The 22,597-nt window shown below is 42.8% G+C and overlaps 1 protein-coding gene across 2 annotated transcripts in view; it reads left to right on the top strand.

Annotated features, from left to right (window-relative positions):
- plcg2 (phospholipase C, gamma 2) overlaps positions 1-22,597 on the top strand; it is a 48,626-nt gene that overhangs the window by 20,602 nt on the left and 5,427 nt on the right. For both annotated transcript variants that reach the window (XM_085280872.1, XM_085280873.1), the window contains exons 10-27: positions 4,762-4,863; positions 5,136-5,254; positions 5,368-5,453; positions 6,416-6,533; positions 6,786-6,954; positions 7,043-7,138; positions 7,545-7,631; positions 8,069-8,238; positions 10,516-10,716; positions 11,464-11,586; positions 11,876-12,056; positions 12,691-12,759; positions 12,859-12,968; positions 15,307-15,403; positions 15,498-15,570; positions 15,820-15,992; positions 16,897-16,999; positions 22,223-22,426. In XM_085280872.1, coding sequence (XP_085136998.1) covers positions 4,762-4,863; positions 5,136-5,254; positions 5,368-5,453; positions 6,416-6,533; positions 6,786-6,954; positions 7,043-7,138; positions 7,545-7,631; positions 8,069-8,238; positions 10,516-10,716; positions 11,464-11,586; positions 11,876-12,056; positions 12,691-12,759; positions 12,859-12,968; positions 15,307-15,403; positions 15,498-15,570; positions 15,820-15,992; positions 16,897-16,999; positions 22,223-22,426 — 2,281 coding nt within the window. The remainder of the gene's footprint in view (positions 1-4,761; positions 4,864-5,135; positions 5,255-5,367; positions 5,454-6,415; positions 6,534-6,785; positions 6,955-7,042; positions 7,139-7,544; positions 7,632-8,068; positions 8,239-10,515; positions 10,717-11,463; positions 11,587-11,875; positions 12,057-12,690; positions 12,760-12,858; positions 12,969-15,306; positions 15,404-15,497; positions 15,571-15,819; positions 15,993-16,896; positions 17,000-22,222; positions 22,427-22,597) is intronic.

Here is a 22,597-nt window from a genome sequence, read left to right as displayed (position 1 = left end):
GAAAGAAAAGTATTTCTTTGTTCCCCCTTTCCCCGTTAATGCCCTACCTGCCCCCCTGGCAACACTTTGCTAGACCCGCCCCTGCACAGTTACCAGCTGTCAGCTACCTAAAAAAGGATCCTGGTGTTATTTGTCTCTCAGAAACAGTTCATAACTTCAACTCATTCATGTCACCTAAAAGGTAAACCTGTTTCTCAACAGCTGATCAAGCTTAAACGTGCTGCTGTTGTTTAGCGCGACTGGTTTCCTCTTTCGGCGCAAAGTGGTCGATAAACAAACAAGAGAGCCGATCAGCTGATCATTGATCAGTTTCATGATTGAAGTAGAAACAGGAGAGAGAGAGGGTGAGAGGATGAGAGAAGAAGAGGCAGCTGTGCAGCGTAAACACAGAATAATTCCAGCTTTGTGTCTTTTCCATTGTAGCTGAATTACGGGACAAACTGTTCCTTTTCACCTCAATAAGAAACGCGTAATATTTTCTCTGAATACCAGACGGGACGGTTGGCAACTCTAATAACTTATGAACAAAATAAAGTTCAACATCATTAACATCATAGCACCCACCCAGCTGTATAGAAACTCCGTCATGCTAGCTAGCACGCAGTACGGAAAAAGTCAGAATAACGAAAATAAACTCCACCTTGGTTTATATCTGACCCAGAGAGACTGCAGGTCATAACTTCTTACCTGAAGTTCAGTTCACACTTGGACCGGCGGCCGCCTCGGGTCTCTTTTCCTTCTGCGTCCCTTTTCCTTCATCCACCTGCTGCCTCCACCACTTGCTAATGTTACTGAATCTGTGGAAGCTCCGCGATGCCACCACACGAAGTAACGAGTAACGACCCTATCTAAATCCCAGTAACGACTAACGCGTTCCTGATTTTGGCATAATAACTAGTTACCGTGCTCGTTACCACAATAATAACGTAGTTACTGTAACGCGTTACTTAATAACGCGTTAGTCCCAACACTGCCAATCATACTGCAGCCAGCACACGTCCAGGACCAGCTGAGTGGTGGAATTCATCTTTCTTTTCACTGTCATAGCAAAGATATGGGTAAATGTACTTCTATTTATTATAATTGTAACTAGTGTGGCGTTGGTTCATCTGGTGTGATGAACAGGGATACTGTACATGTCTTGATGGGTACTTAAGTGAAGCTGTAATGTGTTTACGCAGTGCACATGTGTGTGAGAACGACAGTTTGCAGGGATAAAAACGTTTAAACGTTATTTGGAGGCAAAGTCAACAAAACTTCTGAAGCTTTTAGAATTTTCTGGTGATTCTATGCATGCAGCTTTAAGTCATATTATGAATCAGACTCATGACTCCACGTGAGGCTGTAAAATAATTGCCTGGATTCATCCTAACATGCCTGCTGAGGTCTTTGCTTACAGTTACACCCACTTAAAGGACATATATGTCATCATTTGTCATGGTCCTGGGTCATCTTACCCAGAGTTTGGATTATTGAAATATTTTTCTTTTTCAATATTGTTTCATGTATTTCCTCCTTTATTTATGCCGGATACTAGTTTCCGAGTTCATTCAGACTTGAGTTCTCCCCGCTGTTCTGTCCTCTTGTGTCAGTCCTCCTGTATTAAGTTCATTCTTGTCTGTGTTCTCTCACTTCCTGTTTTATTTTGATAGTTAGCCATTCCTTGTGCTTTGCTTTCAGTTTTGCTTCCCTTGTCTTGTCCTCTCATTACTTCCTGCTGTGTTCCCCACCTGTTTCCACTTGTCTCATCACCTCTTGTTGCTCCTGGATTTTGTTTCCTGATTTCAGCCTTGACCTATTGCAGCATAACTAAGGGAGGACTCAGGGTCACCTGGTCCAGCCCTAACTATATGCTTTAGCAAAAAGGAAAGTTTGAATCTTGAAAGTAGAGATAGTGTCTTTCTCCTGAATCCAAACTGGAAGCTGGTTCCACAGAAGAGGGGCCTGAAAACTGAAGGCTCTGCCTCCCATTCTACTTTTAAATACTCTAGGAACAACAAGTAGGCCTGCAGAGCGAGAGCGAAGTGCTCTAATAGGGTGGTACTATGATCAGGGGTGCACATAAGTGGTCTGCAGGTGCACATTCGCTGTCAAAATAAAAGATGCGCGCCAGATAAGAAGTTGCAACGCACGTTTGCGTACATAAGATTTTCTGGAGGAGGACAGACATTTGTTTAGAACTCCTCAAGATGTCGAAGAAGCTCCTTTAAGCAATTACTGTGGTGTTCCTCCACCTCCAAAGAAATGTCAGGAGTCCGAACCGCAAAAGAAGCACGTATTCTCGGAAAAGTGGTTGCAGGAGGTGAGCTGGCTTCAAACAAATGATGAACGCACAAAGATGTGGTGCGGAATATGCTGTGAAAATCCCACTCTAGCGGACGAAAACAGTGCCTTTTATATGGACGCAAACGCACATCGCAACTTCTTATCTGGTGTGCATCTTTTATTTTGACAGCGAATGCGCACCTACGGGCCACTTATGTGCAGCCCTGACTATGATATCAGGTCACCAGCGACTCGTCCAGGTGTAGGGGTAAGGTTGGGGTTTCTAAACGGGCACATTTTCAGAAACTAGAAAATGTTACTTTCATTTTTACTTTCATCTCGGCATTACAGATTTTCTCATTAAAAGATTTGCAGACTAGCAAAGTTTACCCCCAACAAGTCACCAGTGAGCTGGCGGATGATGGAAGGTTAGCTTATGTTCAGTTCTTATTTATAAGGAAGGGGAACAGTGATATGATATCATTCATTATTGACTTCCTCGCTGTGCAGAGAAGTTTATCTTGGTTTTGTTGCCCTGTTTTAGCCCTGCAGCTGTGCACTGAACTCGCCTCTGGTTTGATTTTTAAATGAGCTGCAGTACTTAAATCTATATGTTAGCAATATTAGCTTATTGCTAACAGAACGCACACTGAAATGTAACTCTTGTGTCGACAGTTGTATATTACAGAAATATATGTGGCTGATGAAGCTATTTTGGGCTGTACTAAAATGGTTCAGAATCGGTGTGTGTTTGATTTGGTAGATTTTATAACTGTGCATCAATTTGTTTTGTAATCTGGCTGTAACAGCAGCCACCTGAAGGCCACAGAGTGATGACCGAAGTGTCTCGCTGTCTGCCGCTGGTCTCTTTGAATGTCAGCACAGGGCTGAATGTCTCAGATGGAGCCTGCTTGGCCCCCCTGGTCAGCTTTGGCCCAAAGACAGTTTGTAGATTGCTGACTAGGTGGTTCCCAGATTCACCACAGTGCAGTCATCAACAGCTGGGACCAGTTATAGAATTTACTGTTTTTCCTTTTCTTCCTTTTCATTTATCGTGCTCTTACAGCAGAAGAGTTCAGTGTGCTCGCTGGACCGATATGCAGATTAAAAACACTCCCCTTCACACTTAAAAGGACCTAAATTAACTGTACTGTGGCCAGTGTTGTGAAGGTTACTTTTAAAATGTATTCCACTACAGATTACAGATTACATGCCCCAAAATGTATTTTGTAACATATTCTGTTACGTTACTCAATGAGAGCAATGTATTCTGAATACTTTGGATTACTTAATATATTATCATGCTTTTTGCAACTACATGAATGAACTATTGCTGTGTGATTTATTACTATTGCTGACGGTTACTCTCCATACCAACACAACTAGATGTTTAAATCTTAATATAAATGAGTAACAGTAGGTGGACATTAGGTAAGGCTGCACTTTTTGCAGCGATCTCGTATATAAAACAGGTCCGCGGCTCCGAACTGTAGTAAAGGGACCTCTGGCTAATACGTCCGGTTCGTGTCGGGCTCGTAGCTGAAAACTAGCTTTACTTTGTTGTCTGGGTCAAGTTTGCTAGCGAGAGACAGAGAGAGGCGTTGAAAGGCTGCTTACAAACACGAACACAGTGTACAGTCGAGTCTTAACAGCTTACTTACAGCTGGGCTCGTCAGGCACTCTTCTTGGCTGCAGTGGTTATTATTATATTTACATGCTTCCAGCTCCTGGTTCTGCTCGGTGACAGCTCGTACTTTTCCTTTTTCTCCCTCCTCGCTCACAGAAACATCACGGGTCCATTCTCCCTGCAGCACGGACTACACTGCCCATCAGGCTACATTCTTTGGGCCGATGCCTGTAACACTCTGCCTATTGCCTTCATATTAAATCATTTTGTGAATAATTTTTTAAAATATTTCTTCAAGTCATTATGCGGCGTGCAACTAGGGGTGACATGGGCCGCGAGACTGAGACACAGACATTAGAGCCTCTTAATGCGTGTTTTGTGCATGGAATTACCAAAACTAGAGAGAGCAAAGCTGAACATATGAAACAGGAAAAGACTGCCGTGCAATCCATTTATCAGAATCAGAATACTTTATTGATCCCTGGGGGAAATTATTTATTTCAACAAAGTAACTGAATACCACCTTTTCAAACAGTAACTCTAACAGAATACAGTTACTCATATTTTGCATTTTAAATACGTAAGGGCGGTACATTTATTCCGTTAGTCGCCACTGACTGTGGTGCGGTTACTTAATTTACACTCTATCTAAAGCAAGCCATGTAGTTCCCCTCCTCTCTCTAAAGTCTGCTAAGGCTTTCATCTGATTTCCTCATATACAGAGAGCAGCATGTTTATGGATTTCCTCTTTCGCTGACATCACACAGCTCTGGGACTAGAAAAAAAGTGTTTGAAATGAACCGTCGCAGTCTGATGTGTGATTTTTAGTTATTTATTTATTTATTTATTTTGGCCCTTTCATCCATCAGGAAACTTGGGCCAATGATCTGAACCAAGTCAGAGAGCTGATGACAACCTTTATTGATGACACCATGAGAAAAACCAATGACCCGGAGTTCACCGTGAGCGAGGTATTCAGCACCAACATGAGTGGACACCATCTTCCTTCTTCTGCACCAAGTTTGACAATCGATGCTAAAACTGAGTTTTGGCAGGAATGCAGTTGTGTTAAAAAACTTGCTCGAAATTCTGATCAACAGAAAGCAGTCTTTAAGTTTTTGGAGTGTTTAAGTGAATACACAATCATCCCGTAGCAGTTCTACAGCGTTGTGGAGTCTGCAGGGGCGGGGCTGGGGGAACGGGTTAGATTACTCTGAAATCTGAAGCGTTTCTCCTCTTCCAGTTCCTCGGCTTCCTGTTTTCCAAGGAGAATTGTATTTGGGATGAGAAGTTCTCAGACATCAGCAACGTGGACATGAACAACCCTTTGTCGCATTACTGGGTCAACTCCTCACACAACACGTCAGTTTGACTCCGTCACACATACTAATGATGCTCAGTAATATTTCCACATACTGTTGGTTTAAATGTCTCTATGTGTGAAAGATAAAATGTCTCCTGTTGCTCTTCAACAGCTACCTGACAGGTGATCAGATTCGCAGCGAGTCGTCCACAGAGGCTTATGTCCGCTGTCTGCGTCTGGGATGCCGCTGCGTCGAATGTTAGTATCAAACTCCCGGCGTGTGCTGCACCCGAATGACGCCACTGTTCAGGCCCGGCATTAGCATGCATCCTGAGTGATTCTGTTGCAAGTGGACAGCTCAAAGACGGTGACGAAGGAAGGAAGCAAGCAGTGACGTCTGATCATTCAAACCAACGTCTCAGCGTAATCTGGGCTGACTGGGCTACGGCCGCATGCTTTTACCAGCGTGTGTAGATGTGTCCTGAGCAAGGCTGCCGATTTTAATACAATGTCCAAGTGTAAAAGACACTAACAAGTATTGAATAGTCGATAAAGTCTTTTGTACGCCTTACAGACCAGCGAGCCAGCTCTAACACTCAGTAATGCTCCTGCCCCAATATCTCATTCATCAAATATGCTTCCAAAAAAAAAAACGAAAGAAAGTTGGCTGGTGCAGGTCAGAGCGACTGCTGGGGTCTCCACGTGTTTGCCCAAAAACTCGCGGTTAACGTCACAGTCTCTAAGTGCACGGCTGCTGATTACACATTTGATCTTTGAAAATGGAAACTCTGTGCATGCTAGTTTGTATCAAAGTGAGCAAGAAGTGATCGCAGGCCCTCGTCGAGATGTGAGAGCAGAACTTTGATTTTGAGCTGTCCACTTTTGATTGGCTCCCTCAAGACACATGTTAATGTAGGCAGAACAAAAATCAGTGACTGAAATAAGATTTATTTTAACTCTTGTCTGTCTTATATGGTTTCTAACATATAAATTAACCACCCCGTCCACTCGATGTTTTGGGGCTTTTCAGCTTAATTTGGCCAAACTCTTATTTAATGCTTAGTAACGTTTGACGTAAATGTCACAGAACCACAGTTGATTGCTTTAACTTTGGACATGACTCATACCATTACATGTAAAACAAGAGTTTTTAATAAGAGTTTTTTTTGCTCACTCAGTGTGTTCACAGTGTCTCTTTGTGTGTTACTGAATGCAAACAGTGGACTGCTGGGAGGGCCCCGGGGAGCCAATCATTTACCATGGCTGGAGCAGGACGACGAAGATCAAGTTTGAGGATGTGGTCAGAGCGATAAACGAGCACGCTTTTGTCACCTCAGAGTAAGAATCAAAACAACCAGACGTGTTACTCAAAAAATGCTGCCTTTGACTGCTGTTAGATCTGAATATAAGCTGATGATGGATCCAGATAAATCAACATTGCAGTTCTGTGAATCTGAGCTAAACTGCAGAAGCAGCGATTCAATGTGATGATTTAAGAACTTTTTGTCAGCCTCTTAATTCATTGGGAAGGATTCTGTTTTTTCATTGGACCATTCAGAACATCTCGGTAACCACGTCTCGTTGTCTCAGGTTCCCGGTGATTCTGTCCATAGAGGAGCACTGCCCTGTAGATCAGCAGCGTCAGATGGCTCGTACTTTCAGAGAAGTATTTGGAGACAAACTGCTGATCGAACCCGTGGAGCACCTGGCCGAGCAGCTGCCTTCACCCACGCAGCTGAAGGGCAAGATCATACTCAAGGTAATGTGGTCTGAGCGCATCCGCGCGTCAGTGGAAACGATTTGTCATAATTCCTGAAAACGGTGCTCTCCTTGTTTTCTTTGAGCAGCACAAGAAGATCAACATGGAGGGAGGATTCACCGTCAAGGATGTTAGAAAGGGACAGAAAGAAGGAGACCTGGAGATCTGGGACCCTGTGGATCAGGTATTACCCCACATATCAGTGTGTGCCATTGATGAGAGAGGTTTGAGGTTCTGAGATTAAATGTGTTCAGTTATGTCATTTAAATGTAGCTAAATCCAGTCAAATCCAATGAATTTCTCTGGATTCAGGGCTGACGGTTCTTGCCGCTTTTTGCCTCTATTATGATAATATAGTGTTAAACAGCTGCGTTAGTACTGTAGCGTAACAAACGGACTCGTGTCTGCGCTATGCTGGGTGCTCATGTGCGTCTGCAATTTTTTGTCATCTCTCTGTAATTCATTGACCTCACTGAGCGAAAGCAGCGCCCGACGCTTTGTGTCCCTGTTGCTCTTTGAAAAGCTTCCTGAACAAGTGGCATGTTTTGCATGGGAAGGTGGAAATGTAAATGTTCATTTCTCTTTGTCAGCGCTGGAACAAGCACTACTGTGTGATCTCTGACGACAAGCTGTACTATGCAGAAGAGTACGAGGATGAGGAAGAGGATCCCAGGAAGGTAAAAACCAAAGTTTAGTAGCAAACTTCAAATATCAGGTTTATGCATCTTTTTTGGACATGTGGTGCAATGAGCTGTAAAGAAGCGAAAAGGGGATGTTGAATGATGTCTTATATTAAAATTTCAATAGATTAGTTATTATTTCCAAAGTACAACGATACTAAAGTGAAAGTACTAAGTATATGGTTTTAAAACAGAAAAACAGCTCCTCCTGATTCATTTGATTCTTGTTACTCTTGTAATAAAAAATAGCATTTTATGATTATAGATGACTAAGCTCGAGTTTATTGTAATATTCATCTTGTGATAATTTCACTCGTCATTAGCGAGAAATGCTGGAGCCCTAACCCTGACTCCTTCAGCTCCAAGTTATTAACAGAACTTTTACAATAATTTAGAAAAGTGTTGATAGAACTTTTGTTTTTGTGACGTTTCAGTATCAGGACCTTCACTGCTCGGAGCCGTGGTTCCACGGTCGCATGAAGGAAGGCAGGCAGATGGCCGAGCGGCTGATCCAAGATTACTGCAAAGAGACCAGCGGACGAGACGGCACCTTCTTGGTCCGACAGAGCGATACCTTCGTTACAGACTATACGCTCTCCTTCTGGTACAGTGTCCCATGTTTTTTTTCATCAGATTTACACACCAGCACTAATTTCTGTTTGTCCTTCCCCCTCTGTGTTCGCTTTCTAAGGGTGGGACCTTGGCGTCATGTAGTATAGGAAACGAGAAGGGCGAGAGATTTGAGAATGGGGCTCAGAAAAATGTAAAGTTTGCTCTGCTGTGAGAATGTGTCTTGTAGTGTGTGCTATACTACTATTTGACCATCACATCTCCTACTCCATGGTGGAAAGCACAGATGCTGTGTGGGATTTTTAAGAAATATTAAGAAATTATATAAAAATGTGCACTATATAAAACAGTCAGTAAATCAACAATAACTAAACACTGAAATACACAATAAAAATAAGCCTGAAGAATTTCTTCCTGTTTAGGGCTCATAGGAGGCATCTGTGTTCAGTAGTTTTTGCACTTAAACAACCTTCCTCGAGGTTTCTGTGCTCATTAATGATGAATAGGAATATTGACTTTATACAACATAACTAATGACCTTACCCACTAAATGATTTCCACTAATAAAATCATCATTTACATGAAGGAATATGAAAAACAGAAAATTCAAATTTTCCCACTTTAGTTAAAATAGGATTGTTGATTATCTGCAGTAATTTGTTTGCCAGCAGTGAGATCACACATCCCTGTCCTTCCATGCGCTTTCACAGAGGTGGGTTTCAAAGCGGCTTGCAGAGGCAACAGCAGTTGTTAGCAGGCTAAAGCAGTTTAACTGGCACACTCTATATCAGCTGCCAGGATAGCTAACTGAGCTTAGCTTCACGCTGTGTTCAATTTGTGTGGTTCAACAAGGATCTATTATTATTTTTATTCTTGTACTTAATCTACCTTTCCTCAATTTAAAGTTTAATGTAATGTGACATTAATGTAAGGCACTGAAATCATCCTCTGTGTGAAAGAAGCAGTTTTAGCTGATTGGCTGCGCTTCACAAATGGAAGGTTTGAACAGCAAATGGGCGGGGCTTCTGTGCTCACAGCCAGAGCTGTGTGCCTTAGATAGATGATGCTGGAGAGATCCTCTCTATCATACATAACCAAGAGTAAAAATAAAGTGTCTACTTCCTGGTGTGTCACAGTTTGCATTAAAGCTGCACCTAAATTTAAACCAGAGAGGAAAGGAAAGAACAAAATGAGAGCGTAGTTGAAAAGCTGGTGGTAATGTCTATAAAAACCCAACAAAAGGGTGAAACATCCAGGGAATGAAATTCCAACAAAATTCCTCAGCTTGAGGATAATGAGGGAAAACTCACAGCAGTGAAAACAGACCATCCAACAGAGACCACGGGGAAGACTGGAAACACACAATAATAATGGATTGCATTTATATAGCGCTTTTCGAGACCCTCAAAGCGCTGTACAATTCCACTATTCATTCACACACTGGTGGAGGCAGCTACAGTTGTAGCCACAGCTGCCCTGACAGAAGCGAGGCTGCCATATCGCGCCATCGGCCCCTCTGGCCATCACCAGTAGGCGTTAGGTGAAGTGTCTTGCCCAAGGACACAACGACTGAGACTGTCCGAGCCAGGGCTCGAACCGGCAACCTTCCGGTTACAAGACGAACTGCCAACTCTTGAGCCACGATCGTCCCACACACACTCTGTAGTGGGGATTGAACACAGGAGTTTGGAGACACAAATGAAACTGTTAAGGACAACGAGACAACAGGAAACCAACAATAGCCATAACTGAAACAAGGAAACGCTGAAACATGAATGAACTTCTAGAGGAGGAACATGGAAAAGGGAACGCGTAGGAGATAACTACAAATAACTACAAATACAAGAACCAAAAAACACAACGGACTGAAGTCATTCCTAGAAAATCACGACGTAAACAGAAACCAGACACAAACCAGACTCAGTAATTTAATAAGGAAATAAAGTCAGTAGAACAATAACGAAATAAAAACTGTAATCCAAACGTTACACTTTTGAACAGAAAATACAAACTGAGGGCGCCGGTTCAGCTCGGTGGGATAAGCAGCCGGTCTGGGCTCCAATACGACCCTCAGCCCTTTGTTGGATGTCTCTCCTGTCAGGCTTCACTGCATCTATCAAAATAAGGCCGAAAACACGTTTAAACTCAAATGGAAACTCGGACTAGAATATATTCAATTTGAATTCAGTTAGGGTTAGAAGCTGAATAGGTCAGCTGTAAACACTTTGGTAGCTTCATGTTTCTGCTACACTGGAGAAGAAAGCTTGATGTCGATGTCATCATTTCGGTCATTTGTTTGCACGTGTTTCAGGCGAAGCGGGAGGGTGCAGCACTGTCGCATTCGCTCCGTCACAGAGGGCGGACACACCTCCTTCTACATGACGGCAAACCTGCACTTTCCCAGCGTGTACGCCCTGATCCAGCACTACAGAGACAACCCACTGCGCTGCCAGGACTTTGAGCTGCGCCTCACCGATGCCGTACCAAAACCCGACTCACATCTGCAAGAAGGGTTTGTTCCACAGTGCTAAAATGCATCACAGACATCACAGGGTGCTGAATCATTTTGCAGTGTGATGAGAAATAACGAGTTAATCATTCACAACTTCTCAGCTTATAATAAAAAACCAAACCCTTGTTTGATGCAGGGCTCCACATCGATGTCCAGTTTTAGTTGTGTTACTGTAGCTAAGCTTACATCTCACATTCAGTCCCACACACATATGCATAGCTTCTGTTTCTCACTTTCACACTTTCACACATGCACACCCACGGACGGGTAGTCACTGCCCTCTCACTTCTTTCAGCCTTTTTTTTAAGAGCATGGAAGAAAGAAAACTCCTGTTTCTGTCAAAGCCAAGCCATCATCCGATAAACAGACATGCCGCATAAATAGAATAGAATTCAACTTTATTGTCATTGCACATGTCACAAGTCCAGGCAACGAAATGCAGTTTGCATCCATCCAGAAGTGCTTTAGCCATGAGATAGATACATTAACAATTTCCTATCACTATAAGTATGTACAGGCTATGAACAGGATCTAAATATGAAACTATACAGAAATATGAACTATGCAAGTTATAAACAGTTGTAGAATTAAAATGATCGTATTGTACAGAATGATTATTTATACAGCATTTACAGTAGTGCAGTTAAGATAAGTGAGATATGTGGATAATTTCTACAGAGGCTATATAAAGTGCTAGTGGTTGTGAATGTGTAAGGGTGTAACCCTCCTTGTGTTTGTGTGGAGCAGGTGGTTCTACAGTAACCTGAGCAGAGGTCAGGCAGAGGATTACCTAATGAGGATTCCCAGAGATGGAGCCTTTCTCATCCGGCAGAGAGAAGGAGAACCAGACTCCTTTGCCATCACATTCAGGTACCGTGCCAAAGGAAATTCAACAAATGTGTCTCCACTGAAATGTGTCATTTCATAAAGGGTGAAATAAAGTTGATGACCCCTCATTATGTAACTGTAATCTCCATAAAAACTTTCCATTAATTCAGACACTGATCCATTAGTGACAAAGTTGGGCTAAAATGTGTGTTTTCCAACCTAAATCTGATGATCGGGGTGACAGAGCCAGAACACACTGCCACCGTGAGCATCTGCATAACGGGTTTAGTACTGCAAACATAACTATTTGTTATCAACTTCTGTCATTCAGAGGTGACGGTAAGGTGAAACACTGCCGCATCCAGAAGGAGGGCAACATGTATCTGCTGGGCACCACTACGGAGTTCGAGAGCCTCGTGGAGCTGGTCAACTACTTTAGGAAGAAACCGCTGTATCGCAAGATTAAGCTACGTTACCCGGTCACGCCCGAGCTGGTCGACCGCTTCAGCACAGTGAGTTTCAAGAGATTCTGCCACTGTTGCAATAAGTTTGTGGAAACTAGTGAATCATTTGCGCTTGAGAAACAGGTCATTATGGTAGCCCCAAGAGTTCAAACACACTAACAGCTAGAAAACTCAAGGAAACTCACTGTTTTTGGTTTTTGCAATAATGCAACGGAACAGCTGCGGACGTGACAAGCTAAGAGTAAATGGCTGTTAGCAAACATGTCTCTGCAGTATTTTATGAATCGTGTGATTAAAACACTCATTACCTTGCATCTTTGTCTGCAGTGTTACATCCTCACTGCGTGCGACTCCGGAGACTGTGCTTGTCCTCTCTGAGCTACCATAGAATTTTCTAAAAAAAACAAAACACACACAAATAAAAGGAGAAACAAAAATCAGTATTTGATCACTTATTGTATTTACTGCCATGTTAGTTGTAGAGTTCCTGCTCGTCTCTGACTGTAAATTAGGAAAGTTTGTGGCAAAGCCAGTAAATTCCTCAGTGTCAAAATACATGGTGATCAGTCTGAGGAAGGTTTATCATTTTAAACTCAGAACATTTACTGTACAGTTTACTACAGAACATTTCAGGTCAGCGTCAGGTCATGATATCCTCCTAACAGTGCGCTGTGTTTCACAGGAGAAGAACTGTGCCTCTTTATATGATGTGAAGACGTATGTGGAGCCCAATGAGATCGAGCCCTCGCTGGTGTGTATGCAGTCAGATTTGGTCATGTGGTGTGTTGTCGAGTATTCTTTGATTATCGTTCCTTTAACGTTCTCAATTCTATGTGTTTGTCTCCTTTAGCCTAAAAATACTGTCAAGGCATTATACAGCTACCAGGCGAGGAGGCCAGATGAGCTGAGCTTTCAACAAGGAGCTTTGATACACAACGTGTCCAAAGAGGCTGATGGATGGTGAGTCCACACGCAAGTTTGTGTCTTTGCATGTACGTGGTTGGCATGGCCACGGACTGATTTAGTGACACAGATGTGGAGAAGGCCCTCCGCCCTCAACAGTAGAGATCGGACTCCAATTAGAAGTGACATGAAGTGGCTTTTTGTCTTTGCTGATGTATCTTAATGTAACAACTTTGTGTTGATTTTTAGCTAGTTTGTGTATTTCTTTGGGCATCTTGGTGTCTTCTTATTTCTGTCTTTTTGTGCTTTTTTTCTTGTTGTGTCTGTTTTAGATGTTTTGTGTCTCATTGTAGCGCATTTGGTCTATTTGTGGTATTTACCAATGTTCCCCCTAAGCTGCGCGCGTGCACAATTGTGCACTGCTGGCACGGTCTCTGCGCACAAAATCTGTGTTGCGCACAAAAATAATCTGACCTGAATTGAAATTAAAATTAAAACTTTAACAATTCTGTTTTGCAGTGTTAGTCAGTGAGTGACTGGCTGCTCCCGTATGGGATTAGAACGATGCCGCCTTATCCCACAGCCAATGATGCGATTCACATTCGTATATGTTTGGTTTTCTTCGTGAATACTGTCGTTGGTTATATTTACTGCGGGAAGAAACGGTAAAAACGGCGTTTTATAAGGAAAACGCTCGAAAGCGTGAGAGCAAAAACAACACCAAACCCCTCCCCCTGCCCTTTCCTATTGGTGGAAAAATGTACCATGTCGACCAATCAAAAAATGATATGGCAACATGGCATTTAGATGTTTAGGGAGGGGGAAGTTTTAGGAGTGACGGCGTGTTTGAGACGTGAGAGATTTGCGACGTTTAGCGCAAATCTTGTGTAGTTAGTGTGTAGTTAGTGTGTAGTGTGGTCAATAGTTTTGTTGTGTGTGTCAGAGCAATGAGGAAACTGCTGAATGTTACAGGTGTTACAGCAGTGACACATCTCCTGTTGTCAGGCCTGCAGGTATCAGGCTGTTGTTCTCCTTTATCTCATAGTGTGTGTGTGTGGGGGGTGGGGGGTTGTTTTTTTTGATTGAATTTACCAATGAAATGATTCTAACAGTTACTTCAAACCCTCAGTAACCCTTACATAAACATGGCTAATTGCAAACACGGGACTTTTCACATCAACTTACACAGAAGTATCATTAAGGACAGCAACTTTATTATTTAGACTCTTTCTCTCCTACTGAGCTCTAAACTAACTTTAATAATGAACTCTGAGTCTGTTAGACTCCACGTCTTACCGTTAGTGCTTTTAAATTTGATTAGTTTGACTTTATTAACAGACTACATACAAACGGACTTTCAGGGTGGATGTAATAAAATAATTAGAAAGCCATTTCTTGGTGCAGCTGTCTCGTAATTAGAGACCAATCTTTAAGTAACGATCTCCTTCTGCTGGCCTCTGACAGTGGACTTGTCTGTGTGCTTCTATTGTTAGATCTGAGTCCTCGGTGCAGCATTTGATGCTGCTGACTGATTATTACACAGTGTAGAAGACATCATCAAAATGTATTGTGCTGGCTTGAATAGTGTTTAGCTGACAGATTCCAATGCGTTCATGAGTCTTCCTCACTCGCAGAAGTTATGTGTCAGACATGAGCTACATGGACTGCTGTAATTCCTTTATTCTCATGTTGTTTTGAAGGTTGTCAGAAAAGCCTTTAGTTGCTCCAAAATACTGACAGGGACTAAAAATAGAGCCCATATATTTTCTATATTGGCTTTTCTTCACTGGTTCCCTGTTGAATGCAGAACTTAAAATTCTTCTCCTGACAAACAAAGGCTTGAAAGATCAGGGCCCATCATATTTTAAAGATCTTAGCACCTTATTGTCTTAACAGAGCACAATGTTCTAAGACTGCACATATTAAACAAATATGTAGGACTGCTTTCTTCCACTTGCACAGTATCTCTAAAATTAGAACCATCCTGTCTCAGAGTGACGTAAGATCCTTCTCATCACATACAAGGTCTTGAATATTCAGGCCCCGTCTTATCTTAAAGACTTCGTCGTACCGTATCACTCCATTAGAGCACTTCCCTCTCACACTGCGGGCTTACTTGTGGCTCTGGTGACCCTCAATCCTCCCTTTGCTGCGCTGCACAGCACTGAGTGATGCACTGAGTGTTTCTTGTTCAGTCTGCTGGAGGTTTCTTCCTGTTAAAAGGGATTTTTTCCCCTTCCCACGGTCACCAAAGTGCTTGCTCATAGGGGGGTCGTCTGGTTTTGTAAGCTCTTTGCCTCACAGTATAAAGCACCTTGAGGCGACTGTTGTTGTGAGTTGGTGCAATATAAATCAAACTAAATTGAACTGAAGTGACTCATTCTGCTCATTACAGGTGCAGAGGAGACCACGGTGGCAAGTTACAGTTATTCTTTCCTGCTAACTACGTGGAGCCAGTGTCCAGCAACACCGAACCTGTCATCAGAGTGCAGGTAAAGATTAGAAGTCAGGTCAGAGTTCAACTGTACTGTATCTGTGTGGAAAGTGACTGAAAACGACCTCTATTTGTGATGTCTGCTAAAACAGGAAATGGAAGATAACCCACTAGGTGAACTATGTCAGGGCGTCGTGGACATCTCCAAATGCAACATTCAAAACTGTGAGTACTCGTTATCTTGGTGTGTCACACAGTCACAATGGAAAAGCACAGTTAATATACATTACACAGCAGCGTCGTCCAGTTTAGTTCAGTCCTGAGCATTTTTCTGTGGCTTTAACTCAGTTTGGACTAAATGTGTCATTACTGCGTTAGGGTTTGTATACACGTCGACTAAATCCTGATTCCTCAAAGTTTGCACAAAGTTTGGGAGTCAAACATCACTGGGCCTCTCTGTCTTCCTTTTTGTAGTGAAGAATGGTAAATACGGGAAGCCCCACGCAGTGACCTTGCAGGACCAGGATGAAGACAGTCTGCAGTTTGACTTGACTGCAGGTTCTCTGGAAGAGCTGTTTGAATGGTACAAGGTGGCATGGGACATTATTCAGAGAACGGCGAACCAGCAGTACAGCAAGGATCAACAGGTGAGTGCGATATGCTTCTGTGGAAGCAGAGCCCGCATCATAAAACCTGTTGGGATGCGATTGCTGGAGGTTGCAGCAAAACCAGCAGCAACCACAGACTTTGGTCACCTGCTGATTGCCATGGTTGCCTGTAGATTGCATGGAAGACATCAACTTGTATGCAAACAGTTGGAAACTAACCACCAAGCGTTAGTGAAACTGGAAAAACTGCAGCACAAAACAGAACGTTTGCATCCAAAGTTCTGCCTTTAATGCTGAAACCAACCAATGCAAATCTCACTGGTGATGGGAGGAATCTGCCCGCGACCAAAGCAATCACAAGCAGGTCTTTGGTGCAGCAGTGTATGCATCTTTGCAACCAACCCGTCCCTAGCAACTGGGGTGTCAACCAATGTTCTCTAGGCTTGTGTGAATGTGACTTTAAACGAGATACAAAGTGACTACAAGTGAATACAAAGTTACTTACTAACAACTACAACGACAAAAACTGCTACAGTGAGACACAAAATGCTCCGTTCAGTCAGTGGGGCTGGTTCTACTGGTGCTCTCTTCCTGTTAAAAGAGAGTTCTTCTTTCCCACCGTCACAAAGTGCTTGCTCACAGAGGATCATGTGGTATCTTATCTGATACCACAGATACGATGTAGGGCAATTTAAGACAAATGTTGTTGTAATTTGAAATCATTTAAAAATATACAAAATTAATGTAAAAACTAATAACTGAAGAAACTATAACTGCAAAGAAATGATGTAAAAGAGCATCATCTGTGTGAGCTTACGGGAAGGTTGTGTATTGACCGAAGCAAAGTGCAAGATGCAAAACCACATCGGCGTCTATATTCATAGGTGGTCTGTCCACATTACAGTGCAAACAGGAAGTGACTTGTTTTTCTGTTCGATATCAGATGAAACAACAGGTGGAAGTGGAGAAGAAGGCAGTGGTCGCCACGGAGATGTCGGAGGTGGTGGTCTACTGTCAGCCACGCAGCAAAGAGAAGGACCGCTTTGGTAAATACGTGTCAACTCACATGTCTAATGCAGACAGGCTGCGCTTGAAGCTTTTGCACGCTGCTTTAAAATGAAACCTTGCCTCACTTATTTAATCTGAGGTTAAGAATCGAAATCATTGGTGAATGCGGTGTTACCTTTGTAACTCCATGTCACAGTAAGATGAATTCAAGCTTTGTGTTTGAATCGCTTTTCTCCAGACCTCCAGTTATAAAAGCAACGTAGTTATTGTACAAAGTGTAAAATAAAACCACAAATACTCACACCCAGCCTTGCAGGATTAAAAAAGCATGTTTAAAGCCGGCAATGACAAACTGTCTAGCTTGCAACAACATTGTCCTGATCGGTGGATTTATTGATAACTCATCTGTTTAGTAAATGTCACTGATTGACTTTGGTGTGCCACAGGGTGCTCATAACTGTAAAAGTGCCTGACCGCTGCTAATCGGGGTTACTGTGTTTGGTGTGCTGGGCCTGTTATGTAGGCCACACACGGCAAACAGAGGGAGGTGACCTTTACGGGGCCAGCTGCCAAATTTCAATCAGGTATCATTTTTACCTTTTATAGGTGCAGTCTCTGTGGTGTCTCAATGAATAAGCAGATACCTTCTTCTTCATTTCTGACTTTTAGATGTTATTTTTTATGTTAGTTGGCGTCTAAACTTCCTTTCAATGACACAATTTTAAAAATATAATTGCAGTCACAAAAGCGTTTAGATGCTTTTACTCAAGAGCTGGTCCCATCCTGAAATGCACGTCCGTGACTCCTGTAACTACACAGTTTCTAACATTGATTTAAATGAGTCCTTCTAGCCGAGGAATTATTTGAGCTGAGGAAACTCGTCGTGTTCAGCCACAGGTTGTTGTACAAACAGGATGTGACCAAGAGGAAAGATCTAAAGACAGACGGTTTCCTGTGATGCACTGTCTCAATCTGGAAATAGATGCTAAAACTACATTCGCACCACAATTGATTTCTGTAGGTTCAGAATGACTCGGTGACATTTCCAAATAACAGATCTGCAATATCAGCTTCTAAACCAAATAAGCATCTGAAGGGAAAAAACGCGGTTAAATCTGAAAGCGTCTATAAACCTTTATCACTAGCATCCCCAGGCTTCTACCTTTCTACCTATAAAACCCGGAGAGCAGTCAAATGGTGGAAGTGGAAGCTAAATTGGCTAGTCATTCATATGTATATTAGGCTGTTAAGTAGGAATTCTGGAGGGAGGGGAGTGGGGGTGGGGGAGTGGAGTGTTTCAGTTTGCCATCTTGGGGAGAAATCAACACACATGGGTGTATGTCCTTTGTTGCTGACATTTATTGATAAAAACAGTACAAAAAACCAACCATTTGTACACATATTTACAAATAATTCAACATTTTCAGCAATCACTCACAATCCTGGCACTGCCATGGTATCTGTAGTCTGCATTTACCACATGTGTATCTTTTGCAGCGAACACATCGCACAGTGGCCTGATTTTTCTTGCATCTGTGTTTGACCTGACACGTGGCTCTTTTTCCAGGGCTCGGTGTGGAGGGTTCTGCCCGAAGCAACTGATCTTTTCTTGCCTTCTTCGCAGCTACATGAGAGTGAGCCAACTCTGTTGCAAGCGCCACCAGGAAGTCCACCCGTCTTTCCTTCGTCCCGGTGCATGCTTGATACAGCACATGTGCATTCAGTGCTGCCATGTCAATCATGTTATAAAACACGGCGACTGGCCAGCGCCGTGTTCCTTTGCGGACAGTGTACTCCCGAACCATCTGGTCCATCACATCCACGCCACACTTTGTTTTGTTGTAAAGGGTGACAGTGTTTGGCTTCCTTTTGGTAGTGTTATCAGTCTGAACCACGCCGTGCATGCTGCTAAGAATATAGACTGTCTTCTTCCGTTTGGCCACATACGCCGTCAGCGTGGCAGCAGAGGTTGAAAACACCTAAGAAATAAGATAAATTGTTATTTTCATAGCCCTTTTACACACAATGAAACACATAAACATAGAACCACAAAAGACCTGCAACATACCTGAGTGGTGAATACATTGCGATCTGTCTGTCTAGTGGATTGAGAAATTTCCCTGCGAATCCTGTTGACTGTGCCGAGGATGGTGGTTTTCCGTCCAAGAAGTTTTTGCGCAAGTGAAAGCGATGTGAAGAAATTGTCCGTGGTAACATTTCTGCCCTTGTCTAGGAATGGTTCCATCAGCCTCATCACTACATCTTCAGAAAGTCTCTCCCCAGTGGGACGACTGGGGTCCTTGCCAAGATATGGGAAGACATTGCAAATGTACTTGGATTTTAGGTCCATCAAAGACTCGGTGCTGTTTCCTGCAGTATATTGCAAGTAAACCTGACAAGTTTGGGATCAAGTTTTGGGTGGCTTGCGACCTAAAATCCAAGTACATTTGCAATGTCTTCCCATATCTTGGCAAGGACCCCAATCGTCCCACTGGGGAGAGACTTTCTGAAAATGTAGTAATGAGGCTGATGGAACTATTCCTAGACAAGGGCAGAAATGTTACCACGGACAATTTCTTCACATCGCTTTCACTTGCGCAAAAACTTCTTGGACGGAAAACCACCATCCTCGGCACAGTCAACAGGATTCGCAGGGAAATTTCTCAATCCACTAGACAGACAGATCGCAATGAATTCACCACTCAGGTATGTTGCAGGTCTTTTGTGGTTCTATGTTTATGTGTTTCATTGTGTGTAAAAGGGCTATGGAAATAACAATTTATCTTATTTCTTAGGTGTTTTCAACCTCTGCTGCCACGCTGACGGCGTATGCGGCCAAACGGAAGAAGACAGTCTATATTCTTAGCAGCATGCACGGCGTGGTTCAGACTGATAACACCACCAAAAGGAAGCCAAACACTGTCACCCTTTACAACAAAACAAAGTGTGGCGTGGATGTGATGGACCAGATGGTTCGGGAGTACACTGTCCGCAAATGAACACGGCGCTGGCCAGTCGCCGTGTTTTATAACATGATTGACATGGCAGCACTGAATGCACATGTGCTGTATCAAGCATGCACCGGGACGAAGGAAAGACGGGTGGACTTCCTGGTGGCGCTTGCAACAGAGTTGGCTCACTCTCATGTAGCTGCGAAGAAGGCAAGAAAAGATCAGTTGCTTCGGGCAGAACCCTCCACACCTAACCCTGGAAAAAGAGCCACGTGTCAGGTCAAACACAAATGCAAGAAAAATCAGGCCACTGTGCGATGTGTTCACTGCAAAAGATACACATGTGGTAAATGCAGACTACAGATACCATGGCAGTGCCAGGATTGTGAGTGATTGCTGAAAATGTTGAATTGTACTCACTCACTTTTTATTATTATTTGTAAATATGTGTACAAATGGTTGGTTTTTTGTACTGTTTTTATCAATAAATGTCAGCAACAAAGGACATACACCCATGTGTGTTGATTTCTCCCCAAGATGGCAAACTGAAACACTCTACTCCCCCACCCCCACTCCCCTCCCTCCAGAATTCCTACTTAACAGCCTAATATACATATGAATGACTAGCCAATTTAGCTTCCACTTCCACCATTTGACTGCTCTCCGGGTTTTATAGGTAGGAATCCCTAAAATGATGGCTCGCGGGGGTTTAAGTTGTACAAACAGGATGTGACCAAGAGGAAAGATCTAAAGACAGACGGTTTCCTGTGATGCACTGTCTCAATCTGGAAATAGATGCTAAAACTACATTCGCACCACAATTGATTTCTGTAGGTTCAGAATGACTCGGTGACATTTCCAAATAACAGATCTGCAATATCAGCTTCTAAACCAAATAAGCATCTGAAGGGAAAAAACGCGGTTAAATCTGAAAGCGTCTATAAACCTTTATTTAATCGCGTTGTACCTGAAACTCGTTTTACAAGAAGCTTGTGTGTAGCATTTATTTGATACTATTTAGGTTCATTTTTAAATGTGTTACTTTCAAAAACAGGAAAAGACCGATTTGAAGTGGGCACAGTCACATGAAACAACGCCACGGCCACTCATGGTTAGAGCCCCAAAACCCACAATCATCGTTTGATGACCACCACTTATCATGTGGAGTGTGGTTACTGAAAGGAAAACAGTAAGATGTGCTGCTGTGAGCAGGATTTGTATCTGATGGACCAGCTTCAATGTTCTGTGCTTGTTGCTCATTTTTGTTGAGCATGACATCCAGTTCAGATAAATTCAGTTAAATTTTATTCCTATGGAGCCGATCAACATCAATAGTGAGAGAAAATGTTTGCTGCTGTGTTTTGGGTTAAGTTAAAACCTTTAATGGATCAATAAAGTCACCGAACAGTGAATTATAACACAGCAGCCTGAGACAGCTCTCTGGCTCCTCTTATTCAGCAGCATTGCACATCGACAAGTAATCGAGGGCCATTACAGTTTTTATATGGCAGCGGACTAACTCGCCCGATGTTCTTGAGACTGTGCAAACACAAAGTGTGCAGTTGCGGTTTTTGTCACTCTCTGATCAAAATTGACTGAACCAGCAGCAAAAGAAGATCAAAACTATGCTTCTCGTTTGATAAACAACATCATTTAGTCCTTCTTACTTTGGCACTTTTGCTTCCACCACGATAAAATCACACTTCCTGTGCAGCTCTTTCTGTCTCTGTGTACTTCAAGACCAGAAATGTAAACTTTTACAAATGATGCCAAACTGCTCTCAGCCGTGTCTCTAATAAAACCTCTGTAACTTTGCTCTGCTTCACTTCAGCAGCATCAGGTAATGTTCATATGTTGATTCATGGTTTTCTTCTGTTTTTGATCTACTGCAGAATATTTAAGGTTATCTGCTATAAAAAGCCAGAACAGGAAAATCTGCTTCATGTTTTTGTTTTATTCTCAGTTACTTCCACAGAAAAGCGTCTGCTGTGATGCTTCCACCTCTGATAAAGTCTCACAACTGTCAGCTTTGTTTTTATACAAAGATCTAAAAATATGGATTTGTGCTGATAAATGATCAGAATTATAATATTTCTGACTGTCTGAGTGAAAATGTGTGAGAGGGTGGGGTTTAGATGCAGTTTAGACATGCATCCTTTCACAGTCTAGTCCCCAAACAACCATCCCTCTGAAATAAATCCAGTTAATTTGTTTAGCTCACTTTAACTAAATGTCAGCTCCCTCTCTTAGCAAGCAGCGAAGGTGAGGTGGCTGAACCACTGAACTCCTCCCCTCTCTCCTGCTCTGCAGACAGTTACAGCTACAAGGAGGTCCGCTCCTTCGTGGAGAACAAGCTTCCAGGGAAGAGCCGCACCAAAGACTTCCTGCAGTACAACCGCAAAGCTCTGAGTCGTATCTACCCGAAAGGCCAGCGCGTCGAGTCCTCAAACTACGACCCTTACCCGATGTGGGCCCTCGGCTGTCACATGGTGGCTCTCAACTTCCAAACAGCAGGTACAGCAGTGCTCATTTATCACACAGCGGAGGACAAAGGAGACAGTTTTGAGGGCTTTATATTTATCTTCTTATGACAAGAAAACATTCAAGTGAAGCAAAGTACAAAAACACGCTAAAATATTTGTGACAGAATATAATTATAAATTTAGAATAAACCTCCGCCTGTAG

Source organism: Mchenga conophoros, linkage group LG7 (genome assembly GCF_057382185.1).
Source record: "Mchenga conophoros isolate Kocher_MC1m ecotype Shallow Benthic linkage group LG7, M_conophoros_male_GT1.1, whole genome shotgun sequence".
NCBI classification, from domain to species: Eukaryota; Metazoa; Chordata; class Actinopteri; order Cichliformes; family Cichlidae; genus Mchenga; species Mchenga conophoros.
Note: the sequence above shows the minus strand (reverse complement) of the source record. Positions and strands in the feature narration are given on the sequence as shown.